This window comes from Rhinopithecus bieti, unplaced genomic scaffold, assembly GCF_001698545.2.
Source record: "Rhinopithecus bieti isolate Rb0 unplaced genomic scaffold, ASM169854v2 scaffold_5216, whole genome shotgun sequence".
Classification (NCBI taxonomy): domain Eukaryota; kingdom Metazoa; phylum Chordata; class Mammalia; order Primates; family Cercopithecidae; genus Rhinopithecus; species Rhinopithecus bieti.
This window is the reverse complement of record NW_016805021.1, coordinates 182556-209315: the sequence shown is the minus strand read 5'-3', so window position 1 is coordinate 209315 and position 26760 is coordinate 182556. Positions and strand designations below refer to the sequence as shown.

Below are 26760 nucleotides of genomic sequence, written 5' to 3'. Positions count from 1 at the left end.
ACTTTTCTAGGGAGACGTGTATTAAAAATATTTAGTTTAATTTAACAAATATAATTTAAATAATATTAAATATATTAAATAAATACATAATGATAAATTTTAAGACGTGTTATGGAAGATGAACAGGGGTTGCCCTGATTTAATTTGGGAGGTCAAAAAATAGCTGCTCTAAGAAAGTGTTATTTGATCTGAGACCTGGAAAAGGAGTTACCAGGCAAGGAGTTGTAGAAAGTGCTCCGGGTAGAGGAAAGAGCTAACACAAAGACCCTTGCAGCTGGGAAGGGCTAGACTGGATGAACCGAGCTCAGTGTGCCCAAAGAACTGAAGGAAACCAGTGTGGTTGGAACATACACAGTGAGAGCAGTGGGGTGAGATGAGACTGGGAGAATGACAGATTAGTTAAGATAACTCTGGCTGCTGGAACAAACCAAAACTGACATTCAAACAGTATAGACTTTTATTTCTCATTCGCAGAAAGTGCAAACTAGATATTCCTGAGCAGTTAGACATCCCTGTTCAAAGCAGTGTCTTGGAGACCACAGCTCCTTTCATTTTGCAGCTCTGCCATTTTTAATGAGCTGCCAAGGCCAGCATGCTTGTCTGCATGGAAGGCTGTGCACGAGAGGGTTTTCTGAGCCCAGACCTGCCTGGAAGTGGTGCTCCCAACCCCACTCACATTCCGCCGGCACATGCCCAATTGCAAGAGAGGCTGAGAAATGCGGTCAGAGTGTGATCCCAAAGAGACGGGGCAGATGATGATGCAGACCCCGTGGGCCATGTTGCAGTTTCAGCTTTATTCCTAGTACGCTGAGGAGTGTGAGTGAGAGTGCACCTGTGGCAAATCCATCAGCACTTCTAAACCTACACGTTCAATTGCTCATGTCATGCAGTTAATCTCCCTCCAAGAGCAACATCTCTCACGTTTTCTTCCAGTGATGCCATTCCAGACCTCGCAGTCTTTTTTCCTGCTCTGTTCATCACCTAGACTTACTTGACCAATCCAACCCTGGACTGGTTCAGTACTTGTCCAACTAGGCTCTTCAACTGGTTTCTTTCTGCTCTGATACAGAATGCTAATTTACATATTTACAATGTAGACTATCGCCTTCCAGTGACAGAGTTTTCCTGGCTGTTGTATAGAGCAACTTTTTTACATTGTCAGGTCATCCTGGAAACTTAATTAGTAATCACAATATAATGAATGTGGAGATGTATCTTTCTAAAACACACCTTTCATCGCTGCTCAAAAAATTTTACTTGCTTCCAATTACCTACTGAATAAAGTTCTAACTTCTATATGTTGGAGGTACTAACACAGCCCATCTTTTCCTGACAATTCTTACTTTGTCCTCCTCAAGTCAGCCAGGGTGCTCAACTATCCAGAGTCCAAACAACCTTGGTGAATTCCCACCTTGTACTGTTCCACACTCTGCCAACACTCTGTTCCTGCTCATCCTCCTCTCTGAATCCTACTGATGTTTTAGTGCAAGGCTTCATCCCCTAAGTCTCACCCTCTCTGGAAAGTCTCCCTTCCAACCAACCAGAAATAGACTTTCCATCTCTGGAGTTCTGTAGTACTTACTTTTCAAAGTAATTAATGCTTAAATTAAATTGGGTCTTACCACTCCTTTGGCATTTATCATGTACTGCCTTTTATTGACATTTATTCTCCCAATTCATTCTAAGCTTCTTAAGTAGAGATACTTTTCCTGGTATCTAAAACAGTATCTTGCACACCCTCCAAAAAATAATTAACTAATTAATGTTTTTCTGTAATTCCTGTGACACCTTACACAGTTTCTTAAACATGGCAGATGCTCAAAAAATTCTGTTGATTTGTTGTTGTTGTTGTTTTAGTATATGACCCCCTCTAAAATGCAAAGCCTTGGTCAGTTAAAAAGGAGTGCTTTTCTGGGAATTCCAGCCCCAAATGGAGGTCTGGGTAAAATGCACGGTGGGGAGGGGAGCCTGTGAGTCCTCCTCCAGCCTCTGTGCACAGCCTCCTGCTTTGCTGCTGTTTTTTTTTTTCCTGAGACGGAGTCTTGCTCTGTCACCCGGGCTGGAGTGCAGTGGTGTGATCTTGGTTTACTGCAACCTCTGCCTCCTGGGTTCAAGTAATCCTCTTGTCTCAGCCTTCTGAGTACAGGTGCACACCACCACACCTGGATAATTTTTGTATTTTTAGTAGAAATGGGGTTTTCCCATGTTGGCCAGGCTGGTCTTGAACTCCTGACCTCAAGTGATTTGCCTGCCTCGGCCTCCCAAAGTGCTGGGATTACAGACATAAGCCACCGCACCTGGCCCCTACTTTGCTTCTTTTGCTCATTCAGGAAGCCAACTCTGGGTTTGTCACAGATTGTTTGCTTACAAATATTCCCACTTTTTCACTCACAATCCTTCTTTCGCCAAGAAAGAGGTTGGTTGCAAGGTGTAGGGGTGTTGCCCTGGGGCTCTGTCTTTTAAATTTTCCCTGCTGTCAAGATTTTTCATCTACCAAACCCTGTGAGAGACAGAAGAGGGCATCAGGTCAAGCAGCCAAAGCTTCAAAATCTGCCTTGACTCTGTGGGGTTCTGCTCACCTACACCTTTGTAGGGTACCATCCTCTAGTAAAATGAGCCTCTACTATGATAGCAGGCCCCTCAATTCTATTTCTAAATCTGCCTGGTTCTAAACATTCTTGTTTGAGTCAGATGGAAAATTCAGTTCTGTTTCATTTTTCTCCCCATCTTAATTGGTTTTCCGTATGCAGGTTCAGAAGTAGGATTTTGCTGTACACATCATCCTTCATGTGAGTAGGCGAGCACCAGCATCAGGGGAAGGAGAAGAGGCAAACTGACTGTTAGGGAGGGAATCTCTTTCCAGACTCGGCTAGCCAGCACAGATCCAGATTCTGCCCCTCACATGAGTCATTTCATGAATGTGGCTGAAGTGTCTAATGGTTGGCGTTTCTCAGGAAGCACGCTGGGATTATGGATGTGAAAGTTAACGTGGGTTGTTTGAGAGAGGACTGAGGTTTCAGGAATCTCAGGATGTCTGTCTGTTGAGCTCCATCATCAAGCTGCCAAATTCAAATCTGCATCTACGAATTCTTGAGCACTTGAGGTGGGTGCCCTCTGAAGCTGAACCTTGTCAAAGCTGCTCTGAAGAGTTGGGTGTCACCTCCTTCATATTTCATTCTAAGTCAATTGTAGAGCTAAGAAACCATCTTTGCTTACTGTCTCAGATGTGTTTCCAGTTTTCACTGGAAAGAGAAATTGTGTTCTGAATCCCAGTTCCTGTGAGACCCTGATAACTTCTCAAAATATAAAACATCCTTAGTTTCAGCAGGGCGGCCGCCAAGAACTAGAGGAGGCTAGAAAGAGTTGTCTCAAATGTTTGCTTTTTTACCTTTGGCAAGCATCACCTAGTGGCCCTCATGTCAGTGATTACAGGGTTTGTGTAACATGCCAGGATTTGGGCCGTGGATAGCAATATTGTGGAGGGCTGCCCTTGGAAGAACGCCAACCAGCTTCAGTTTTCTGCACTGTAATTGTTGCCAATGCTAGCCCAGTGTGGGCTCCCAGGGTCAAGAGGGATAGCATCACCAAGCTCCCCAGAGGGGGCGGGCCCACCTGACAGCCATTAAAAGGCTGATTCCATGGGCAGGGCCCTTTTTCCAAATTAAGTATTAAATGAACATTATTTCATCCTTATCCAAAATGTGCTTAGAGCCTAGACACGTTTTTCCTGCACACCGGAATATGAACTGTGCAACACAGGGTGAGCTCAGCCTTCAGCAAGTCGTTTTGGATGGTGAGGCTTTGTGGTTGGGATTGCACTAAATGCCATGATGGGGGCGGGGGGGCCTTTCTCCTTTCATCCCTCGCCAGAGACTCAGCCTGGGCCATGCTCATCATCATAATCACAGGCTGAAGAGGAATATTTTGGGTTTAGTTTCCCTTTCTTTTTTTTTTTTTTTTTTTTTTTTTTTTTACACACAATGCCTATTTATAACCATTTGTTGACAGACTCTACCAATTACTTTTAAAAAACGTGTATTTAGAGAGAGACAGACCAAAAATGTGAATTCAGTGGTGGCCCTAGTTCTGTATTCGATTAGCATCTGCTAGTGCCAGAACTGGAGATGGCTGTCTGTTGTCACTTTAATTGGAGGATGATTAGAAAAAAATAGTTGCTTTTCTTCCAGTCTTATCTTTGTTGTTACCAGCTCATCAGATCCACAATTTCATGTTTATTATGGCCATTATATGTTAAAAGCTCTGTGCATTTTCTGTCTCCACATCATCTGTAGCATCCTGTTGCCAAATCCAGTTATCTGCTTTCCTGCTTTCTCATACTTTCCCTCTCTTTGATATTAACCATTTTTTCCATGGAGTATTTTCCCTGACTTCTGAGGCCTTTTTCTAGTCTAACTCCTCCTTCTCAGCCTTTTAGAGGCTGCTTCCCCTCTGCTTTGCCTTTCAAATGGTGGTTCTTTCCAGAATTCCATCCTCCTCCCTGTTCTCTTCTCAGTCCATATATTATTTCCACCTTAAATACAGCCAGAAGAAGTGGACACAAGGCACACAGTTTGGGAGCCCAGGACTTGGCAGTGGACGTCGGATATTAGAGAGGGGTTGCCCATAAAGCTATCTTAGGGGCAGCTGAATATACAGGATCTCTGTGACTCCTACTCCTACCCCCAAAAAGCAGGATGGCTCATGGGGGCAGCAGAAAGGTGATGGAGCCAGAGAGCGCAGGTCAGCTAGTGTCCATGGTGGATACCGGGAGAGGCAAGCTGAAGAGGTTGAACCTGTTCTGATGGCCAAGGCCAGGAGATGGATGTCAATATCCCTATGTGAAGTGTAGGAGTGGAGCACCATCGAAGGAGTGATGTGAGAAGGAAGTGAGAAGGCTGGGCTTTGTTTCCTGTGCAGGTTCGCCCGGGCTAGAGGCACCATGGTTGGATACATAGAAGAACAGTCTGGGTTAGAGATAAGACTCTGGAGTCTAGAATGCCCAGCGAAATGTTGGGCATGGAAACTAGAGGAATGAAAGCATTGAAGAGATGAACAGAGAAAAAAGAGAAAAAAGAATAAGCAAATAAGGGTGAAAAGAATGGCAGGTAGAGGCCGGGCACGGTGGCTCATGCCTGTAATCCCAGCACTTTGGGAGGCCGAGGCGGGCGGATCACGAGGTCAAGAGATCGAGACCATCCTGGTCAACATGGTGAAACCCTGTCTCTACTAAAAATACAAACATTAGCTGGGCGTGGTGGCGCGTGCCTGTAGTCCCAGCTACTCGGGAGGCTGAGGCAGGAGTATCACTTGAACCCAGGAGGCGGCGGTTGCAGTGAGCCGGGATCACGCCACTGCACTCCAGCCTGGTGACAGAGAGAGACTCTGTCAAAAAAAAAAAAAAGAAAAAAGAAAAGAATGGCAGGTAGAAATGAAGGCTAACCCAGATGGAGCATTTTCTCTGTGCTAGGCACTGCAGTAAGTGCTTTGCATGCATTTTCTCACTTAGAGGCTGAAAAGGGGAAGGATACCTTAGAAAGAAGAAAATTTCAAAAAGAGAGACCCTCCTTCTGCCTTGATCATATTTGTCACTCTTTCTTTACCTGTTGCATTGGCCGCCCATAGGCCCTTCCTGGATCCTCCTGGGGATCTGGTATGTCTTTTGTAATCTCCTAGCACTTCGTGCATTTTATTTATTCAGACAACAGATGTTTGTTCCACTATTTTAGAATTTATGCTGGTTAAATAATTTTATTATTACCTGCTGGACTCCAGCTTATTCATTCTAAAGATTTAGTGTCTAACACATATAGTGGTCAACAAAATCGGTTATTTGTTTAGTAAGTAAATGAATAATATGAAATAAGCTATTTTTTTCAAGACTCAATTTAAACCAAAGCATGAGAAGAGCTCTCATCAACCTATTTCAGGTATAGATGGCTTAATTTACTACAATAGTCATGAGTTGAGGATTCATTGAATGGTTGTTTTCTGTTGTTTTGGTTTACACTGCTCAATCAACACTCCGGCTGATGTCAGACATTAACCAGTTGTTGAAGTTCCCTGTAACACCAGCACATTCTCTGAATACTTACTATGCACAATGCAATAATGATTAACATTTGAACTCTGTCTAGGCTGAGTACGCCACATCAAAGCTCTTTTTTCACTAGGACTTCTAAAATATCAAATATGAACTGAGTGAGTAGGTGTCAGAGAAATTGACTTTGTAAACTGAAAATCATAAACTTAAGATTCATTTGAAATACGTCATGTGGAGTGCATATATAAAAATTATGAGTATTTTGATTTGTCCCCTGTAGGTAATAAATAACATCTGTAATATTCCTCCTCACCTTTTTCTGATTAGCTTCATGTCTGGCATATTTTTCCCAACACTCCTATTTCAGGTTATAAGAATTTCACCGAGGACAGACAGGATTCTAAGTAAGTAGTGAGGGTGTAATAGAAAACTTGCAGCAATCAGGTTCAAGTTCAGAAATGAGGGAAATATTTAGTGGTGGTCAGGCCTCCCTATTTTACTCTTCTTTGGTACACGCTGGCAGAGCTGCACAGGCCCTGAGGAGTGGCAGTGCCTGTGAAAGGCGCAGGGTCTGGGGCCCACTACAGTCTAGACCCACAAGCCAGCTCCCACTTCCCCAAAGCTGGCATGGCTCCCAGCCCCCTCCCCACATGTACCTGCACCCACATGGGGGCATCCAGCAGAGTGCCCTGGGCCACCAGCATCCCCCTGGGGTCCATGGAGCTGGAGGACCTCTGGAGACTCCCAAAGGTGAATCAGGGTGGACATTGGCCAGCTCTGCTTTTAGCTGTTTTATGTGATGGGCAGCTGTATAGAGTTTGTTCGGAAGGAAGATTTTGCCCTTAAAAGTTTGAAAACCACTGCCTTAACTGTGTAATTTCAATAACTACTATATGATGATGATGATGATAATAATAATAACTAACATTTGTTGAGAGCTTACTGTGTGCCAGGGACAAACTATGGGCTTTCAATGTACTATCTCATTTAATTCTCCCGAAAAAACTCTCAGGTAGTTACTGATTTTATCAGTGAGAAAACAGAGGCTAAGTAAAATGCCCATGGTTACAGAGTTATGAAATAGCAGAGCTGGCCCAGTTAGTCTGGCTCCAAAGCCAGGGATCTCAATCTTGCTGCTAATACTGCTATTAATTAGCTCTGGTAAAAGTGAAGAGGCAGCCTGGACAACTGGAAAACAGCAGAGCACATGTTTAGTAATGCCTATGAAAGTCAGGCGTTAAATGATGCTTGAGCCCCAGTTACTCTGAGCTTCACTCTATCCCTCTTACCCCACTGGCCTCACCTAATTTTGGAAAAGTTTGACAAGCAGTGAGACAGATAAACAAGTGTAAAAAGAAAAAATTGGCTTGTAAATACTCCCCAAATATCCTGCCTGATAAAGCATTCTTCCTCCTCTCCCTCCTCCTCCTTCCTATCACCTCTCCCTTTGCCTTTCTCCCCCACTCCACCTCTCTTCTTTGTTTTCTGTTTTCTTTTTGCCTCCCTTATCAGTCCTGTCTCCTTTGCCTTGTGTTAGGTTCTTTAGGCTCCTATTTCAGGACAAGTCACATCTACTCTTGCTTCTATACTAGGACACACCCTCCCCTCTTACTACCCAGTGTTAGTTCACTGGCCTCAATAAATCACTGGATGTTTTTATTTTATTTCATGTTTGTGCAATTGAAGACTATTGAATCCATTCTTTGTTTTTTCTTTTTTCCAAAATGATATATTAATTAGAATTGCCCTTTGAGCCAAGAACCCTGGTGGGTTTTTTTTTTTTTTTTTTTTTTTTAAACAGGGCCACAAGCCCAGGAATGAAAAATCAGTTCATAAAATTAATAGCAAGCAAATTTAGAATCCACTACAGCACCTATAGCCAGCTTAAAGTAAGCCTGAGAAGAGACTCCTACAGGATGAGATTGATTCCAGCAGTGTGGTTAGATATTTGGAATTGCCTAAAGAAATGTTTATGCTCAAGTTAAGGTTGCAGCCGAAACCATATAACTTGAGAATTTCTGGGGCCTAAATGTATGGGCTCTACAGAAGGTACTACATTGCTTTGTGCCTGTGCCCAGATCACTCTTCTCCTTTTCTACTTTCCTCCCATGCTGCCCCCAGCACACACATACTTGCCTCATCTCCTCCAAAAAAAATAATAAAAATTGAAATCTTTCTAATGCCTATTCAGCCTTCCAGCTTCATCTAAGACCTCACTTCTTCAGGGATATCTTCTCCTTTCCCTAGACTAATCAAGATCCCCACCTTGCGTTCCTAGAGCCCCCATCCCTGACCACAACACCCATCATAATTGATCATCACTGCTTGTCTCCTCGCCTTCCTCCACTTGGCTGTGTGCCCAGCAGCTAGGACTAGTTCAAGAAGTATTTGTGGACGAAGTAAATGAATCTACTCTGGGGAGACCATGGCCACAGGGTCCAGACACTTCTCAGCTCTCTGCTGTCTCCTTACTCTTCCTTTCCAGACTCTGATTCCCAAGCAGTTGAGAGGACATCTTTTTGTTTCTTCCATTCTGAAATTCACTGACCAACTGAGTACATCCATGCTCATAAACATTTGATTTAGCTATAAAATCTATTTTACATAAAAATGCCAATTAGAGTAGAAACTTCCTGCTCCTCCCTGTCCCCACTATGTGTAAGATAAGTGTGGAGGTGGGAAAAAGAGCATTGTCTTCTAAGGGGTGGGAGTTGAATGTCTCCTAGGTGCCCACTGCAGGCAGCATGGAAATAATAGGGTGGGTAGTATAGGAGGCACATTTGAGATCTTTCAAATTGCTCCAGCTGACCATCTGTGGCATGGCTACCTGGTGAGGCAGAAAGTCCTCTGTGGGACTGTCCTAGGGCAATAGCTGTGCAAAGACCATCATAAGTGCAACAGATGCTGCTGAAGATGGTAATTTCAGGCAGCCCATGTTGGGCCAAACAGGAGGCCAGGGCTCAGCTGGGCTAGACTAAGGGAACCAAAGATAGGTATGAAAGGGGCTGTAGGCTCCAGTGACCCCAAGGCAGAACCAAAATTGGGAATCTCTGTCTCTCTCTGTTTTTTTTTTTTTTTTTTTTTGAGACAGAGTCTGGCTCTGTCACCCAGGCTGGAGTGCAGTGGCGCAATCTCAGCTCACTGCAAGCTCCGCCTCCCGGGTTCACGCCATTCTCCTGCCTCAGCCTCCCGAGTAGCTGGGACTACAGGTGCCCACAACCACGCCCGGCTAATTTTTTGTATTTTTTTTTTTAATGGAGACGGGGTTTCACCGTGTTAGCCAGGATGGTCTCGATCTCCTGACCTCGTGATCCACCCGCCTCGGCCTCCCAAAGTGCTGGGATTACAGGCGTGAGCCACCACGCCCGGCCTGTCTCTCTCTGTTTTTACAATTCTGGCCAGACCCGTAGTGTGGCATATAGAATTTAAGTGGTGTTACCACATTTTCCCCACATAATTTTCTAACAATACCTTGTTCCCTTGGCAGCTGGTTCAGATTTCACAGTCATAAGAGGGTTGGCCAGTTGGTCACACCTTGACTTTGACAGCTGTCAGTCAGAGGCCATAGGTTCAACATATATTGAAATGATTTCTTTCAGTTGGTCAGTCAGTTTTACCTATTTGCCTGGGCTTATGGCAACCGCCGTGGAAATTCAGGAGACCTGTACCATGATCTGTGCACTTGCAGTGCACAGAATGCTCACCATGTGTACAATCTTCTTTCCTCTTCATGCTCCTTCTGTCAGGCAGGCAGTATTTTGGTTCTCATTTTGCATACAAGAAAACAGGAACTCAGAGTGGTTAAATGACTTGGTAAGATAAGAAAAAGAGCTTGTTCTAAAGGCTATTGAAATGCCAGTGATTGATTTCTCTGAGTTACTTTTCAGAACCAGAGAGTGATGGCATAGGTCAAGCTTATTCAAACCCACGGCCCACGGGCTGCATGTGGCCCAGGATGGCTTTGATTGCATAACTTTCCTTTTCCTTTCTTTTCTTTTTGGTGACAGTCTCACTCTGTTGCCCAGGCTGGAGTGCAGTGGTGCGATCTCAGCTCACTGCAACCTCCACCTCCTGGGTTCACGTGCTTCTCATGCCTCAGCCTCCTGAGTAGCTGGGATTACAGGCATGCACCATCACACCTGGCTAATTTTTGTATTTTTAGTAGAGACTGGGTTTTACCACAGTGGCCAGGCTGGTCTCGAACTCCTGGCCTCAAGTGGTCTGCCCACCTCAGCCTCCCAAAGTGCTGGGATTACAGGCATGAGCCACCATGCCTGTAAACTGTCTTAAAACATTATGAGCTTTTTTTGTGATTTTTTTTTTTTTTTTTTTTTTTTAGCTCATCAGCTGTCATTAGTGTTAGTGTATTTTGTGTGTGGCCCAAGACAATTCTTCTTGCAGTGTGGCTCAAGGAAGCCAAAAGATTGGATACGCCTGGCAAACGGCATGCCACCACGCCATCCAAAACAGCTCTGCGTAGCCCCACTTCCCAGCTGTTAGGGGCTTTTTTTGTCTTCAAAAATTAAGCAAAGAGGTTCACTAAAGCATCAGTTCAGAGTGTGGGGCTTCTAGTCAGTGTATTTTAGGGAACTAATTTTAGGGAAAACTATTTTAGGTCCACGATGATTTTTAAAAACAAAAATCTAGACAACAGTGTATACGTGCACGTCTGAATATGAAAGCCCTTACCACACAGCAAGATGAGAGGGTGGCCTTGGCTGAAGCCTGCAGTTGTTGGGACATGCAAAACCCAGACTGAGATCTGAGAATGAGCAGACTGGAGATTTGAGCCACATGTGCACCAGCACAGTCGCTCAGACGCAGGCTGGGTGCACTGATCTGGAAGGGGGACTCACGGGCTCTGGGTCTCTGACTTGCTGGCACATGAAGGACCTTAATGACTTGAACCTCCCTTTGAGTTTGAGATCCTTTGAACTTTTGTTAGAGTGAGCCATGAAGAAATGGTCAGCCAATCAGATGTTTAATATAAACTAACCTCTAGCGTAAATAAACTTTAAGAGACACATTTGATTTACATAATAAATAAACTTTTAGGAACTTTTAAGTACAAAAGTTGAAGATAGTTGCTAATTAAACCTAAATCTTGCCTGTACATTAAAAACATACTCAACAAAGTTTCCAGATTAGAAAATTCCTCAAGAACCAAATTTCTGGGACAACTGGGGTGTTTTTCTCACTTAGCCCAAGTGAGTAAGTTTTACTCTAAGTAAGTATGCATACATCATTAAGTGTGAAGGTGGCATCACACTGGCAGGGAAAGTCAGATAGGTTATTAGCAGAGAATTAAATTTTACTGATCGTCATGAATTGTAAAATGACCAAAAACAAATAGAACTCAGTAGAAATGAATGGCAGGCCAAACAAACCAGACAGAAAAGGGGCTACAAACTAAAAGTGGTAAATTATAGCTTCTACACATAAATCCTTTTTACCTCATCCCTCTTCAAATTCTGGAACATAAATGGGGGAGCAAATATAGACCCTCTCTAAATCCACACCAGAGAAGTGAGTTTGGTTGTTTTTTTTTGTTTGGTTTTATTTTGTTTTTTCTGATATAATAGTAATTTTTGCCTCCTTTTCTCCTCTTTGTAATGTCTTGGGTAGAAGAGGTTGTAAAAGAAAGTAAAACTCTATTATACTGATGATAATAGCTACCATTCAGTGATAGTTATTGACAGATGTTATTATCTGTTTCATAGAGCAAGGATTAAATGAGTTGTACATAGAACAATTAAAGCAGTGTTTTATGTTTATAAGCATGTAGTGTTTAAGTATTAGATGTTGTTATCTTCAATGTTGACAATAGTCTTAACAATATACCAGCTATTCTACTAAGCACTCTATATGCCTTTTCTCACTTGCTACTGTTATATTAATTTTATAGATAGTAATCTGAGGCAATGCTTGGAGAATGGGGCTTAGGAAGACCTACTGTTGTGACCCTGAAGGAAAGTGGTGCTCGGGATGCTAATGAGGATGGAGGAAAGGGCTATATGATTGATTCCCATCTGAGGCTTGGGAAGTTTAGAAAGTTGCCCAAGATTGCACAGGTGGTAATAACATTTATTGTGCACTTTCTGTGTGCTGTACTTAGTACTAGACATTTTTACTGTATCGTTGCATTTAGACCTCACAACAATACTGAAACTGAGGCCTAGGGAGGCCAGCTAACACCAAGATCACACAGCCAGTGAGTGATGGAGCTGAGATTCAAACCTAAACAGTCTGGCTCCAAAAGTGCCTGTTCTATACTACTGTGCACTATGGCCTCCTGGAGAAGGGCTGGTAGGATGCCACTTCAATCATACAGCCCTTTCCTCCATCCTCATTACCATCCCTAGCACTGCTTTCCTTCAGGGTCACAACAGTAGGTCTTCCTAAGCCCCATTCTCCAATCATGCCCAGCTCATTGTACTTGAGCAGCATTTCAGAGAGGAAGTGCCCCTAGACCCTCCCGTTCACCCTCCAGCACTGCTTGTGCCACCCTCACCTCACCACCCTGCCAAGCCCTTGCTTGCACACCTCTAGTGCCAGAAAAATCACCCTCTCCAAGGAAACCCATTCTTTCTGTCTTGGGGAAACTCTGTCTGGTGGAAACATATTCCTCGTATTGACCCAAATGGTGCTATGTGCCTTTAACCTCTCTGTGCCTCAGTTTCTTCATCCATGGAGATTTCACGAAGATTAAATTAGACACAAAGTGCTTAAAACAATGCCTAATCTGTATTATGTTTGCTAAATATTAGCTGCTATTACTATTTTATTATTATTTCTCTCTATGGCTTCCACCCCAAATGCTTTATAGTACAAATTCAGTCCTTCTTGAATTCACTCTTTTTCACCATTTTGTCAGCTGCAGCCTGCCCTCCAGGATACTATGGTGGCCTTTGTGATGACTTTGTAGACTCCCTGCCATTTTACTCCAGTCTGCTGTACATGCATCATTAAGAACTGCCTTTCTGGGATATTGCTTTTGTACATCATTTCCCTCTTCAGAAGCCAAACTGGTTCTTGTTTGCTTTCATACTTTGGATGGATTATTAGGTTCTCTACTAATTTCTTGCTGATCCGCCCATGCTCTTCTCTCTGGGCATGAAAACTTTCTGTCTTCCATGGACTTTCCTCTTCTTATTTGCAGGTCAGCTCACATATTTATTTTGTTTAAGCGTTATGTAGTTAAAAGTCTCAAAGGCTATATACCAAAATGTTAACAGCAACGAATAAATTAACAGGTCATTTTTATTTTCCTTTTCATGTTTTTCTGTATTTTCCAACATATATACAACAAACATATAAATTGCGTTGTTATGAAAAATACTGCGTTTCATAAAAGTACAATCATAGACTGTATGATACAATACTTTCCAAGGTCAAGATGATGCCCTGTGCAGTCAAGAGAGTAGGATTGCCTTTCCTGAAGATCAGAAGTATCTTCAGGCCTCCCTCAGTCCCTTCCCTGTTTGGTGAACCCATTGCCAATCACTAATTCGTATATTTCAAACTATATATATTAGCCATAGACCCTTTCTTCAAACAAAAATGTAGGCCAGGTGTGGTGGCTCACGCTTGTAATACCTCAGCACTTTGGGAAGCCAAGGTGGGAGGATGACTTGAGGCCAGGAGTTTCAGACCAGCCTGGTAACCTAGGGAGACAATTACAAAAATCACAGTGGCCTCTTAAAAAAAAAAAAAATTTTAATTAGCTAGGCATGGTAGCACATGCCTGTGGTCCTAACCACTCAGGAGGCTGAGGTAGGAGGATCACTTGAGCCTAGAAGTTCAAGGCTGAGGTAAGCTGTGCTCTCACCACTGTATTTTAGCCTGGGCAATAAAGTAAGACCTTATCTCAAAAAATAAAAAAAAAAATTAAAAAAAATGTAGAGAAGTCAATATATTTAGCAGATACTATAGATTCCTCCTTAAGGAGTTCAACTACTGTGTTGAAATGGAGATGGCGAACCTGGACCCCTACCCACTAACTCACCATCCTATTTCAAGACAACTTCCGAGTTACTTCCAGAACCTACTTTCGGTCTGGAGAACGCAGTTCTGCACTGAAACCACCAGTCCACTTCATTCTGGTAACAACTCCCAGTTTCTAGGGGTTGCTCAGATAAGGAGTGCTGTAAGTTTACTACGTATTATGTAACATATTTCATCCATCCTAAAATTTTCTGCTGATCTCCTTTTTCCCATCCAAAATCAATACACACGGCTAATCCATCTTATATCTGAATACTTCTGTCTGGCCAGAAAGCTTTATTATCTCAGAGGTGGCTTTCAGCTCAGAAGGAAACGAGAAAAATTTGTTTGTTTGTACTTCTCTCTTAACTCCCTAGTTTCTGCCCATTCATCAAGCTAATAGATGGAATATTTGGCTCTTCTGATTCACCATCTGAAACCCTCTGCTCTCTTGGCTTCTGCGATGTCCTGTTTAACTGGTTCACTTCCTCATATTATTTTCTTCTCTGCTCCGTTTGCTGTTTTCCTTTGGCCCTCAGTGCTCTGTTTCTGGGCATCTGCTTTCTTGCCTCCCTCCCTAGACAGCAAATCCACTTCCAGGGTTAAGCGATCACTGCATTGCGGGTGGTGCTTAGTGTGTGCCTCAGTCTTTCAGACAGCGGCCAGTCCTATAGCTCTAATATGTCGTGGAGACGTCTACCTTGAGCTCAAGTTAATTCCTAAAGTCAGTATGTCTCATTCCAGAATCCTATACTCCCCGCTATTTCCCATCTCAACATCTCTATTCTGCCAATATCAACACTATTCTCTCAATCACCAAATTCAAAACCTTGGGTTTTATTTATCTTTTATATTCTTTTGTCACCAACTATCTTGGATTTCACCTTGGGAACTTCTCTTAGATGTCTCTGCTCATCACTTCATGTCGTAGAATTCCAGAACACAATGCTTTGTTACCACATACAGTTGTTAATCAACAAATATTTCTTAAATCAGAATCTAGTCCAACTCTGTCAAAGAAATTTTAAAAGTTTGTTAACATTCTAAGAAACCTCTGCCTCCTGTCTCTGGCCCTGACAGTTTATCCAATACACTGTCAAGTTAATAATGAAAACACCCAGTGTAGCCAAAGCAATCTTGGGAAAAATGAAATGGGAGGACTCAGGCTTGCTAATTTCTTTCTTTCTTTTTTTTTTTTTTTGAGACGGAGTCTCGCTCTGTCGCCCAGGCTGGAGTGCAGTGGCCGGATCTCAGCTCACTGCAAGCTCTGCCTCCCGGGTTTATGCCATTCTCCTGCCTCAGCCTCCTGAGTAGCTGGGACTACAGGCGCCCGCCACCTCGCCCGGCTAGTTTTTTGTATATTTTAGTAGAGACGGGGTTTCACCATGTTAGCCAGGATGGTCTCGATCTCCTGACCTTGTGATCCACCCGTCTCGGCCTCCCAAAGTGCTGAGATTACAGGCTTGTAATACGCGCCCGGCCCGGCTTGCTAATTTCTAAGGTTACTACTAAGCTTGACAAGCCCAGGTAGTGTGGTACTGGCATAAGAATAGACATAGATCAGCTGGGTGTGGTGGCTCACACCTGTAATCCCAGCACTTTGGGAGGCTGGATTGCTTGAGGCCAGGAGTTTGAGACCAGCCTGGCCAACATAGTGAGGCCCTGTATCTAGATAGATAGATAGATAGATAGATAGATAGATAGATAGATAGATAGATATTGATTTTTTAAAAATTATAGATCAGTGGAATGGAATTGAGAGTCCAGAAATAAACCCTCATGCTTATGGTCAATTGGGTTTTGACAAGGATACCAAAACAATTAAAGAGGAAAATAATACTCTCTCAAACAAATGGTTCTGAGACAACTGAGGCATCTACATACAAAAGGATGAAATTGGGTGGGTATGGTGGCTTATGCCTGTAATCCCAGCACTTTGGAAGGCTGGAGTGAGAGTATTACTTGAGGCCAGAAGAAAAGCCTGGGAATGTTGCAAGACCTTCATCTCTATAAAAAATTAGCTGGGCATAATGGCATGTGCCTGTAGCCCCAGCTATTCTGGAGGCTGAGGTGAGAGGATCACTTGAACGTAGGAGTTTAAGGCTGCAGTGAACTAAAGCTAAGATTGCACAGCCTGGGTGACAGAGTGAGATCCTGTCTCTAAAAAAAATAAAATTGAGAATGTGATACAGACACATTTCAGCCATTTTTTAATGCTCTGCAGTTACACAAAAGGTTAAACATAGACTTGCCATATAACTCAGCAATTCTACTTCTAGATATATACCCAAGAGAAGTGAAGGCATACGTCCACACTGAAATTGTACATGAATGTTCATGGCAGCATTACTCATAGTAGCCAAAAAGTATAAACAAAGAAGTGTCCATTAATTGATGAATAAAGAAAATGTGGTATATTTTTGGCAACATACAGGAATGAAAGGAATATTATTATTTAAAAAGAATGAAGTACTGATATGTGCTACAAAATGGATGAACCTTGAGAACATTATGCCAAGTGATAGAAGCCAGACACAAAAGGCCACATATTATCTGATCCTATTTATATAAAATGTCCAGAATAGGTAAATCCAAAACACAAAATGGGTTAAGGGTTGCCTAGGGCCTCAGGGTGTGGGAGTAAATGGGGATTAACTGCTAATGGTGCAGGGTTTCTTTCTGGGGTGATAAAAATGTTCTAAAATATGTTACAGTGATGGTTATACAACTTTGTGAATATATCATACTAAAAACCATGGAATTTTACACTAAAAATGGATGAATTTGATCATACATGAACTATATGATACACTCTTTTAAAAATATATTTAAATTCCTCTTATGTCTCCCTATTGATTAGAAGGAAAAGTTGCCAGCTCTCTGGCCCTTCTTCTGTGGCCACATCTCCCTCTGACCATAATCAAGAAGTAGTCCCTGCATTTATGAACTAATGTCATCAGATCGGGCCCACCCAGATAAATCTGAGATAATCCCCACATCTTACAGGTCTTACCTATAATCATATCTGCAGAGTCCCTTTTGGCATGGAAGGTAACATATCCATAGGTTCTGGGAGATTAGGATGTCGACATTTTGGGGAACCGTTATCCTGCGTATCACACCCTGTTTTATACTTCTTTCTATTGCATAAGAGTCTCACACATGTTGACAGATGGATGGAAAAAATATATTATGCAAGTACTAACAGCAGCAACAATGCCAGCTAAAACTGGGTTATCTATACATCAGACAAAGTAGATTTAAAGGAGGAAAGCATTATTAGAATTAAAGAGGGAGTTTTCAAAATAATTATCAGTCATAGGAGAGATTTTTAACATACCTCTCTCAGTAAATGATAAAACAAGCAGACAAGCAAAAATGACCATAAAGATATAAAAGATTTGAACACCATAGTTAACAAACTTGACCTGAATGATATACAGAGCATTGAGACCAACAACTTCAGACTACATGTTTTTTACATTGGTGCTTGGATAATTCATAGTATTAAATGTATGTATTGGAAATGAAAATGTTGAGTATCTGTTATTCAAAAGGCTATAAAAAGAATAACAAATTAAGCCCAAAGAAACTAAAGGGAGGGAAATAATAAAGATAAAAGAAGTTAATGAAATAGAAAACAAACATACTATAGGTAGGATCTACAAGGCCAAAAGTTTGTTGTTTGAAAAGACTAATAAAATCGGGCTGGGTGCGGTGACTCACGCCTGTAATCCCAGCACTTTGGGAGGCCAAGGCGGGCAGATCATGAGGTCAGGAGTTCCAGACCAGCCTGGCCAACATGGTGAAACCCCATCTCTACTAAAAATACAAAAAATTAGCTGGGCATGGTGGCACACGCCTGTAATCCCAGCTACTCGGGAGGCTGAGGCAGGAGAATTGCTTGAACTCAGGAGGCAGAGGTTGCAGTGAGCCAAGATTGCACCACTGCACTCCAGCCTGGGCAACAGAGCAAGACTCCATCTAAAAAAAAAACAAAAAACAAAACACTAATAACTAATAAAATCAATTAAACACTAGGAAAATATATCTTGGAAAAAAATGAGAAGCATGAGTTGCCAATATCAGGAATAAATAGGCAATATTACTACAGATGCTCCAAAAGTTCACATGTATTACACAAATTCCTAATAAAATACAAGGTATCAAAACTGACACAGGGAGAAACAGAAGATCTGAATAGTCCTATACCTGCTCAGGAAATTAAATCAATGATTTCAAACCTTCCCACAAAGAAAACTCTAGGCCTAGATGGCTTTACCAACAAACACTTTTCTATGGATGAATAGTATTCCATTGTGTCTATATACCACATTTTCTTTATCCATTCATCTATTGATGGACACTTAGGTTGATTCCATATCTTGACTATTGTAAATAGTGCTGCAATAAACATGGGGGGCAGGTATCCCTTTGGTATACTGATTTCCTTTCCTTTGGATAAATACCTAGTGATGGGATTACTGCACTGTATGGTAGTTCTATTTTTAATTTGTTGAGGAACCTCCATACTATCTTCTATAATACCTTTACTAATTTACACTCCCACCAACAGCACACACATACACTGTTAAAGCATAAAACAGTACTATTTATTATCCCTTGGCACATATGTATTCTGCGTTTTAAAATGGCTAAAGGATGGACTGAAGTCACAATAGTAGCAGCTTCTAGAGGAGTAAATGAAAGGACAGGGTTTGAGGACAGGAACAAAGGAGACTTCAACTTCATTTTTATTGTCCAGTTTCTTTTTTTTTTTTTAAAAAAAGCAAACATGCAAAATGTTAACATCTGTTCATTTTGGGTGATGGCTCATAGGGTGTTAGTCATGTTATTCTTTGTAATTTTCCCTTTGTTTAATTTCTCAAAATGAAAACAATAAAGTCAAGATAATAGTATCTTTCATAGTTTAGTCTTAGGCTTATTTATTGTTTAGGTATTTTATGTTCCTGTTTGTTTTAAGAAAAAAATGTGTATAAATATACGTATAGATGAGATAGTTAAATTTCCTTTTTTTGTTTATGTTCACAAAACATGCTTGTTTTATTTAACATTCTTTGGTATCAAAATGTGGCCTTCATACAAACTTGTGAGGAGTAAACCATGAGGGTTCACGGTTTTACCGCAGTCTGTATGTTAGCAACCACTTCCTGTGATAGTCATCATCATGCACCTCAAGTACTAGAAGCATCCGTTTGTATTGGAGCCAAAATATCCACAAGCAGAGAAACAAGAAGTCAAAAATATTTTCCTCTTTGGTGCTAAAGATTTGCTGCTGTGTGATTGTTGAGACTGAAGCTCTGAAAGCACCAGTGTTTGCTGGATCTGTCTCCAGCTTGTCTCTACAAGGTCATTTCCAAAAGACTGTCAAAAGAATGGCATGTCCCACCTTTTCCACCACTGACACACCCTGCATGAAAACCCCAGGAGCACAGAAGCCCTACTTGGGTGAGGATGAGGGCTCTCTCAAAGTCTATTATCAAAGGAAGGCAGACAGATGGGTTAACCACTCCAATGGAGTCTATACTTTTACAGACATTTCACATATTATGACAATTAATTATTAGGCTGGTGGTTCAGCAACCTTTCGAAGTGATCCCAAGATGATTGCCATGACCATATTTGCAAAGCTAACAGATAAATGTGGGCTTAAAACAGACTATATGTTATTCACTCCTACCATATGCAAAGGTAGGAGTGAGGTGAGGGCCCTCGTGGACCCACCAGGGTCTTCTGCAAGAGTAGAACTCTCTCCTTGTTCACTCCTTTCATAATCAGGCAAAGGAAGAAGTTACTCAAAAGGAGGAACTGAGTATGCTCAACCCAGACCCTTTTTGCTGGGTCCAATTTCCAGCCAGCTTGTCACCTGGATATATGTAAGCACTCTGGTCTGCTCTCAGCTGTGTGCTCTAAGGGAGGCCAATGGGTGTTCAGCAGATCAGCGATGAGGGTTAAGTCTTTCTAAGTCAAGGGTCAATTACAAACAAGATCACTCTGCCAAAGATCTGAAGCCATATTCTCTCCAATCAATTTTGTCAGTAACAAAAGCAATGTTTTTTGTTCCATCTGTTTATCCTCTACCTCTTAATTGGTTTCAAACTTAAGAGGGGGTAGAGATTAGTAATTGCTCCCCACAAAAGCAAAAAACCAACCTGATGATAAATTAATATAAGATCTCAAACATGATCAATTAATATAATCCATGATACCAGCCAAAAATTTGTATACCACATTTATTCTTACCCCCATAGTTATCCTATCTGAATAGTTAACTGAGCACTGCTCACTTTTAGATTTCATAAGAGTTGTTAAAAAATAAATCTTTGTACTCTGTCATGGCATGCATGAACTCTCATAGCTTGAAATGACTGCATTAGAATGTACATTTTATAATTTCTTATACTATTTACGTAAATATAAGTACACACAGAAAATGTATTTAAATTTTAACAGCCAAAACAAAACCAAAAAAAGTCACCCTGCTGTAACAGAACACTGTTCTGCATATGGCTAGCTGTACATTGGCAGAACATAGCGATTTTAAGGATGAATTAGTGTTGTAATCTCTTTGGGATTTTCTTTATATTTGCGGTGGTTTATGACTGACATTTCATGTAACTATAGCTTTCTGTTTGGGTTTAATAAAAGATTCATTTCTGTGGCAAGATACACATTTGCACTCCAGTGTTGAATAAAAGCTACTGTTCTGCAAGAGTATAAAATGCTGATTTATAACGACACGTTCCAATAACAGCGATCTAAGTCTTTCAAACTATTTCTTCCCAGGTCCCGGGAACAGCATGGCTCCAGCAAAGGATGACTCTTCTCTTCCAGAATATTCAGCCTTTAACACATCTGTCCATGCTGCAATTAGACATGGAAATTGGAAACTCCTCACGGGCTACCCAGGTAGAGTGCTTAGCTTAGCAAACTTCCCTTCCTGGGGTAGACAAAGCGGGGCTGTGTCCTCAGAGCAGTATCTCCAGTCTGTCTGCACTCCTGGGATTTTATTCCCACGGCCATTTCTCTGGAAAGAGAGGACATTATCACTCTTGTTCTAACCATTTCCCACCTCTTCCTCTGTGGCTCCTCCTCAAGGCTCCTAAGCCCTACCACTCACCTCACTTTGCTCAGATACCTGAAATCTTAACTTGTCTTTCTAATCTTTCATGATCCCTCCTGATATATGTCCTAGAAAGACAACTATTTATTCAGGGTTTTCTTTTCCCACTTCTAAGACTCTGCCTGTTCCCAGTTACACAGCTTCCATTGTTGTCATGGTGCAAGTAAGCTTTCCCAAGGGATCATCAAGGAGAAGCTTACCAAAGTAACAACTGCCTTTTGCAAAACGTATCTCTGGGGCTGCTGAATGAGGAAATTATAAGAAGGAATGGTTTAACCTACTCATCCTAACAAACAAAAAAAAAAAAAGAGAGAGAGAGAATTAACTGTAGCAGGGGTGAAAGGAATAAATGTCACTCTTATGCCTCATGGAAAATACAGATTTGAAATATGTGTGGTTATCAAGCACAACACATTTAGCTAGCAAAGAGAGTCTCTGAGAGCTACACCCTCAACCAGTGGTATAGCTGGGGAAGGAGGCTGCTCCCTTGATTATATTCTCTAAGAGTAACATCTTTTCAATACTTTTAAAATATGTGGGATGATGGTTAAGGCTGTGATGTAATTAATCAATGTTTCCAATGAGAACATTCTTGGCATTTGCAATAAGACAAGTCTTTTTTGACTGGGGTTGTCCCATGTATTGCAATATATTAACATCACTAGCTCATGCCCACTAAATGCCAGCAGCACCCCATGCTCCAGTCCTTGTGACAAGGACACACACACATGCACACACATTTCCGGGTGTCCTTGCTTGTGAAGCAGTGAGACATGTCTAGTTAGAGCACCGGAAGTCGAGTCTGAGAAGCATCTAGAGACAGCATCTAGGGCCACATCTTTTTGTGTGTCCACACCCACGACCCAGTGCAGCCTTGGCCTCAGTCTCCTTCCCTGAAATTAGAACCTGCCTCTGTGCTTCTCCCTCAGTAAACTGTTTTGTTTTCTTTGCTAGGCTGTGGTTACTGGTTCCCTCCACCGTCTCAATACAATGTTTCTGAGATACCCTCATCAGACCCACCAACCAAGACCCTCTGGCTCTTTGATATTGATCGGGACCCTGAAGAAAGACATGACCTGTCCAGAGAATATCCTCACATCGTCACAAAGCTCCTGTCCCGCCTACAGTTCTACCATAAACACTCAGTGCCCGTGTACTTCCCTGCACAGGACCCCCGTTGTGACCCCAAGGCCACTGGGGTGTGGGGCCCTTGGATGTAGGATTTCAGGGAGGCTAGAAAACCTTTCCATTGGAAGTTGGACCTCAGACCTTTCCTCATGACTCTTGTCTCAGTTGTTATCCCAACCTGAGTTCACTTGGCCCTTCTCTTGCTCTTAAACCACACCGAGGTGTCTAATTTCAACCCCTAATGCATGTAAGAAGCTGATAAAATCTGTAACACTCCTGCTGTTGGCCAGAGCATGTGTCTAGAGGTGGGGGTGGCTGAGTTTATCCCGCTTTCCTAAGCTGTGGGACAGCTGGGAACTTAACTTGAAATAGGAAGTTCTCACTGAGTCCTGGAGGCTGGAACAGCTGGCTCTTTTAGCCTCACAAGTCAGACGTTCGATTCCCGTCTGCCAATAGCCGGTTTTATTGGAGTGAATCACATTTCTTACACAAATGAAGGCAGCAGACAGTTATTAATGGTTCTGTTGGCCAAGGCTTTTCCCTGTCGGTGAAGGATCATGTTCAGGCACTCCATGTGAACCACCCCTCTTGGTTCACCCCTTACTCAGCTTCTCTCATCACAGCGCATAAAGCCCATTTTGTTCAGGTCAACAGCAAAATGCCTGCACCTTGATTGTGGCTTATACAATAAAGAAATGCGTTTTTATCCTAATTTATTTTTCCCCAGCCATTGCTCACTTTGTCTAGACTTCCTGCCACTTCCAGTTCTTCTGTGGCTTTTCCTGCCTTTCCTTTTGACCTCAGTGTCCTATCCCTGGGAAGGCCACTTTGCTTCACTACCTGAGCACCCCTGATTTCTGGAACGCTGCTGAGCCCTGCCTTACTTTTGCCCCTCGGGCTGAAGCTAGAGGCCTCCCCGTAATAGGCAGTGGAGTTGCTCTGTGAGGATGTTCATGGTAGACACTGAGAGGGCTGGGTGGTAGATGCTTGGCTCCTGGCGTCTGTTCAGCGAGGCTTTTCCTATGTTTCATGGAGTTAGTCATCGTGATTGTTGTGGCTTTATCTCATAATGTATTAAGACTTGCACTGCTATTTACTAGCAGTGAGAAGAAACCTCAGGAACCAATACAAAAAAGCAAGTGGCCAGTATCTGGGATACTGGGCCTTGGTAAAGCAGAGGAGGGCACACCCACAGTCCTCTTATTCTCTGTTTTACTGCTTGTATTGAGGTTCTGGGGTCTGGGAAAGAGGATGCACAGTTTGACCTGCAGCTCTTTCTCAATCCCACTAATGTCTTACTAATGTGGAACAGTCCATATTAGCTCGAGAGTGTCAAACCCAGATAAATATGTGCAAAAATGACATTCTTTTCTGCATTCGCCCCACCATTTTGTTCACCAGTGCTTGGAACACTGCCTGAAGGCACTCAATACATTTTTTAAGTTTTATTTTATTTTTAATTTTTTGTATCTTTTTGAGACAGGATCTCACTCTGTCACCCAGGTTGGAGTACAGTGGTACAGTCACAACTCCCTGTAGCCTCGAACTCCTGGGCTCAAGTGCTTCTCCCACCTCAGGCACCCAAATAGCTGGAACTACAGGCATATACCACCACACCCAGCTAAGTTTATTTTTCAAAAAGACAAGGTTCCCTATGTTGCCCAGCTGGCCTTAAACTCCTGGGCTCCAGCAATTCTCCCATCTTGGCCTCCCAAAGTGCTGCGATTACAGGCATGAGCCACCATGCCTGGCCTCATTTTTTAAAACAAATGAATAAATGGACAAATGAGTAAATGAGAAAGTCTCACACCATGAAAGATGCTAGTCCAGTGAGCTGAATATGGAGGTAATGTAAATGTCTTCCAACTGTTGATTTTCGGTTCTCAAACTGCCCCTCCTGGGGTAGGAGCGTAATGTACATCACTGGGCAGTCACAGGACACTCTACAGCGAGGTTGTAGCGTCCTCTCCAGTGCGGGGAGAAAAGGAACTGTGCCTACCAAAGGTACTCTCTTGTCAGCAATTTCCATTTCTATTCTTTATGGGACACTAGAAACTAAAAGCAACAAATAATCTGATATAGGTCCCTGTATAGTCATCCTTCAATTCAGTAGCAATATTTTCTGGTCACTACTAACCTATATTGTATTAAAATGAGACTATTGGAAGGAAATGGTGCTGGAACTAATAACATCTCTTACCAACCTTTACCCAACTCCTGGGTTGGCAAACAGCTGGCCAAACTGCCACCACCTCCCACTTGGAAGCGTATGGCTGATAGCATGAAATAACTGAGCCCAGATGTTCCTTCTGCATCCTCCGAATCCCAGGGCTGGGTGTAGGTAGCTGTTGGAGGCCATTGCTACAGGGCACCTATCTATTATTGCTGCCGTCCTCCCAGCAGCTATCTCCAGTTCTAGTTCCTTGGTTGCCAGACACAATGGGGGATGTTCTGTACCCAGTGGACTTCAAAAGAGTTTTGAAGACTAATTTTTTGTAAAATAAGTACTTGAGATTTTGGTTTATCCATAGTAGAATGTATCTCATTAGATTCTCTGATTCTATGTAAGAATGTGAAAAGATTGATATATTGTTGTTAGAAATATTGTTATTTCTTTCCAATTTTTTTTTTTTTTTTTTTTTTTTTTTTTGGGGAGATGGGGTCTTGCTGTGTCATCCAGGCTAGAGGCAGTGATGCAATCTCCACTCACTGTAGCCTCTAACTCCCAGGTTCAAGCTATTCTCCTTCCTCAGCCTCCCCAGTAGCTGGATTACAGGCATACACCACCACGCTTGGCTATGTTTTGTGTTTTTAGTAGAGATGAGGTTTCACCATGTGTTGGCCAGGCTGGTCTCAAACTCCTGACCTCAAGTGATCCACCCACTTTGGCTTCCTAAAGCACTGAGATTACAGGTGTGAGCCACCGTGCCTAGCACATTTTTTTTACCTCTACGGAAGGTTTTGCTTATTTAATTGTGAGCTCATTTTTCTTTGTTACTACGTGATTGTTCCAGATTTGGGAGACAAAATAAAATTAACCTTTTAAAATGTGTCAGCCATTGTATGGGGCTTCCATTTGGGGTGATGAGAAAGTTCTGGAACTAGATAGTGGTCATGGTTATACAACAGCATAAATGCAATTACTGCCACTGAATTATATATTTTAAAGTGGTTAAAATGGTAAGTTTTATGTTTTATTACAATTTTTTAAATGTGTCAACCAACTTTATGGTACATAAATTATATCTCAGTAAAGCTGTTAAATAAATAAATATAGTAAAAATTTTAGAACTAAAAAAAGTGTCAATCATTGCCCTAAGAATATAAACTATAAAATAAGGTATTAGAGGGAGGTCAAGGAAGGGTAGGAGTGAAAACAAAGTGACACTAAGAGAGAGTATCAGCTCTCTATTGCTGCATAACAAATTGCCCGAAAACTTAGCAGCTTAAAACAATAAACATTTGTTACTTCACACATTCTATGAGGGTAAGGACACTGGGAGTGGTTTAGCCCAGTGGTTCTGGCTCAGGGTCTTTCACGAGATTGTAGTCAAGCAGGCCTGTGCTCATCCGAAGACTTGAGTGGGGCTGCAGGCTCCACTTTTAAGCTGACTCATTCACAAGGCTCTTGGCTGGAGGCCTCAGCTCCTTGCCATGTGGGCACCTCCACAGGCTGCTTGGATGTCCTCACACATGGCAGTTAGCTTCCTCCAGAGTAAGTAAGCAGGGAGCCACAGGGCCTTTCATGACCTAGTCTCTAGAGGTGTACACTGTCACTTCTACCATTTTTCTATTTGTTAGAAATGAGTCACTAAGGCCAGCCCATATTCTAGGGGAGGAAAATCTTACTTTTCAAAGCGAGTGTCAGATTTGTGGACTTATTTCACACCACATCAGAGGAAAATGGTCCCATTTAGCCTCCTGGGGAATAGATTGTCAAGTCTACATGCATTTATCAAATGCTGCTATTTGAAAAGAGATAGTAGAAAAAGCATTCAACTTTGCTATTTAGCAGTACACTAACCATGAACAAATCACTTCATCCTCTCTGTGCCTCGGTTTTTTTCCTGGTAAAGTGATGGGTTGAATTGGATAATTGCTAAAGTCTCATATCCCTAGTGTCCAGAACAATGCCTGGCACATAGATACTCTGTAAATGTTGGTTGATTGGCTCTCAAGTGACTGAAATCCAGTGTGAGGATGTGAAATAATGCTGTGCTAAAAAATAGCCTGAGATTTTCTAAACTCATTTTCTAGAAGTATTCTAATAAAAGCTGCTAATTGAGTGCTTACTATATGCCAGGCATTGTACAGCTGCTTTAAACAGAATATCTTGTTTAATATAATTTTTTTCTTTTCCTTTTTTTTTTTGTTTTGAGACAGTGGTCTTGCTCTGTCACCCAGGCTGGTCTCAAACTCCTGCACTCAAGAAATCCTCCCACCTCAGCCTCCCAAAGTGCTGGGA

At 42.1% G+C, this 26760-nt stretch overlaps 1 protein-coding gene across 1 annotated transcript in view; it reads left to right on the top strand.

Moving 5' to 3' along the window:
• ARSB (arylsulfatase B) overlaps positions 1-25595 on the top strand; it is a 195697-nt gene extending 170102 nt beyond the window's left edge. The window contains exons 7-8 of the mRNA XM_017870901.1: positions 20831-20953; positions 22122-25595. Of these exons, the coding sequence (XP_017726390.1) occupies positions 20831-20953; positions 22122-22387 (389 nt within the window). The 3' untranslated portion in view covers positions 22388-25595. The remainder of the gene's footprint in view (positions 1-20830; positions 20954-22121) is intronic.
• Positions 25596-26760: the final 1165 nt, after the last annotated feature.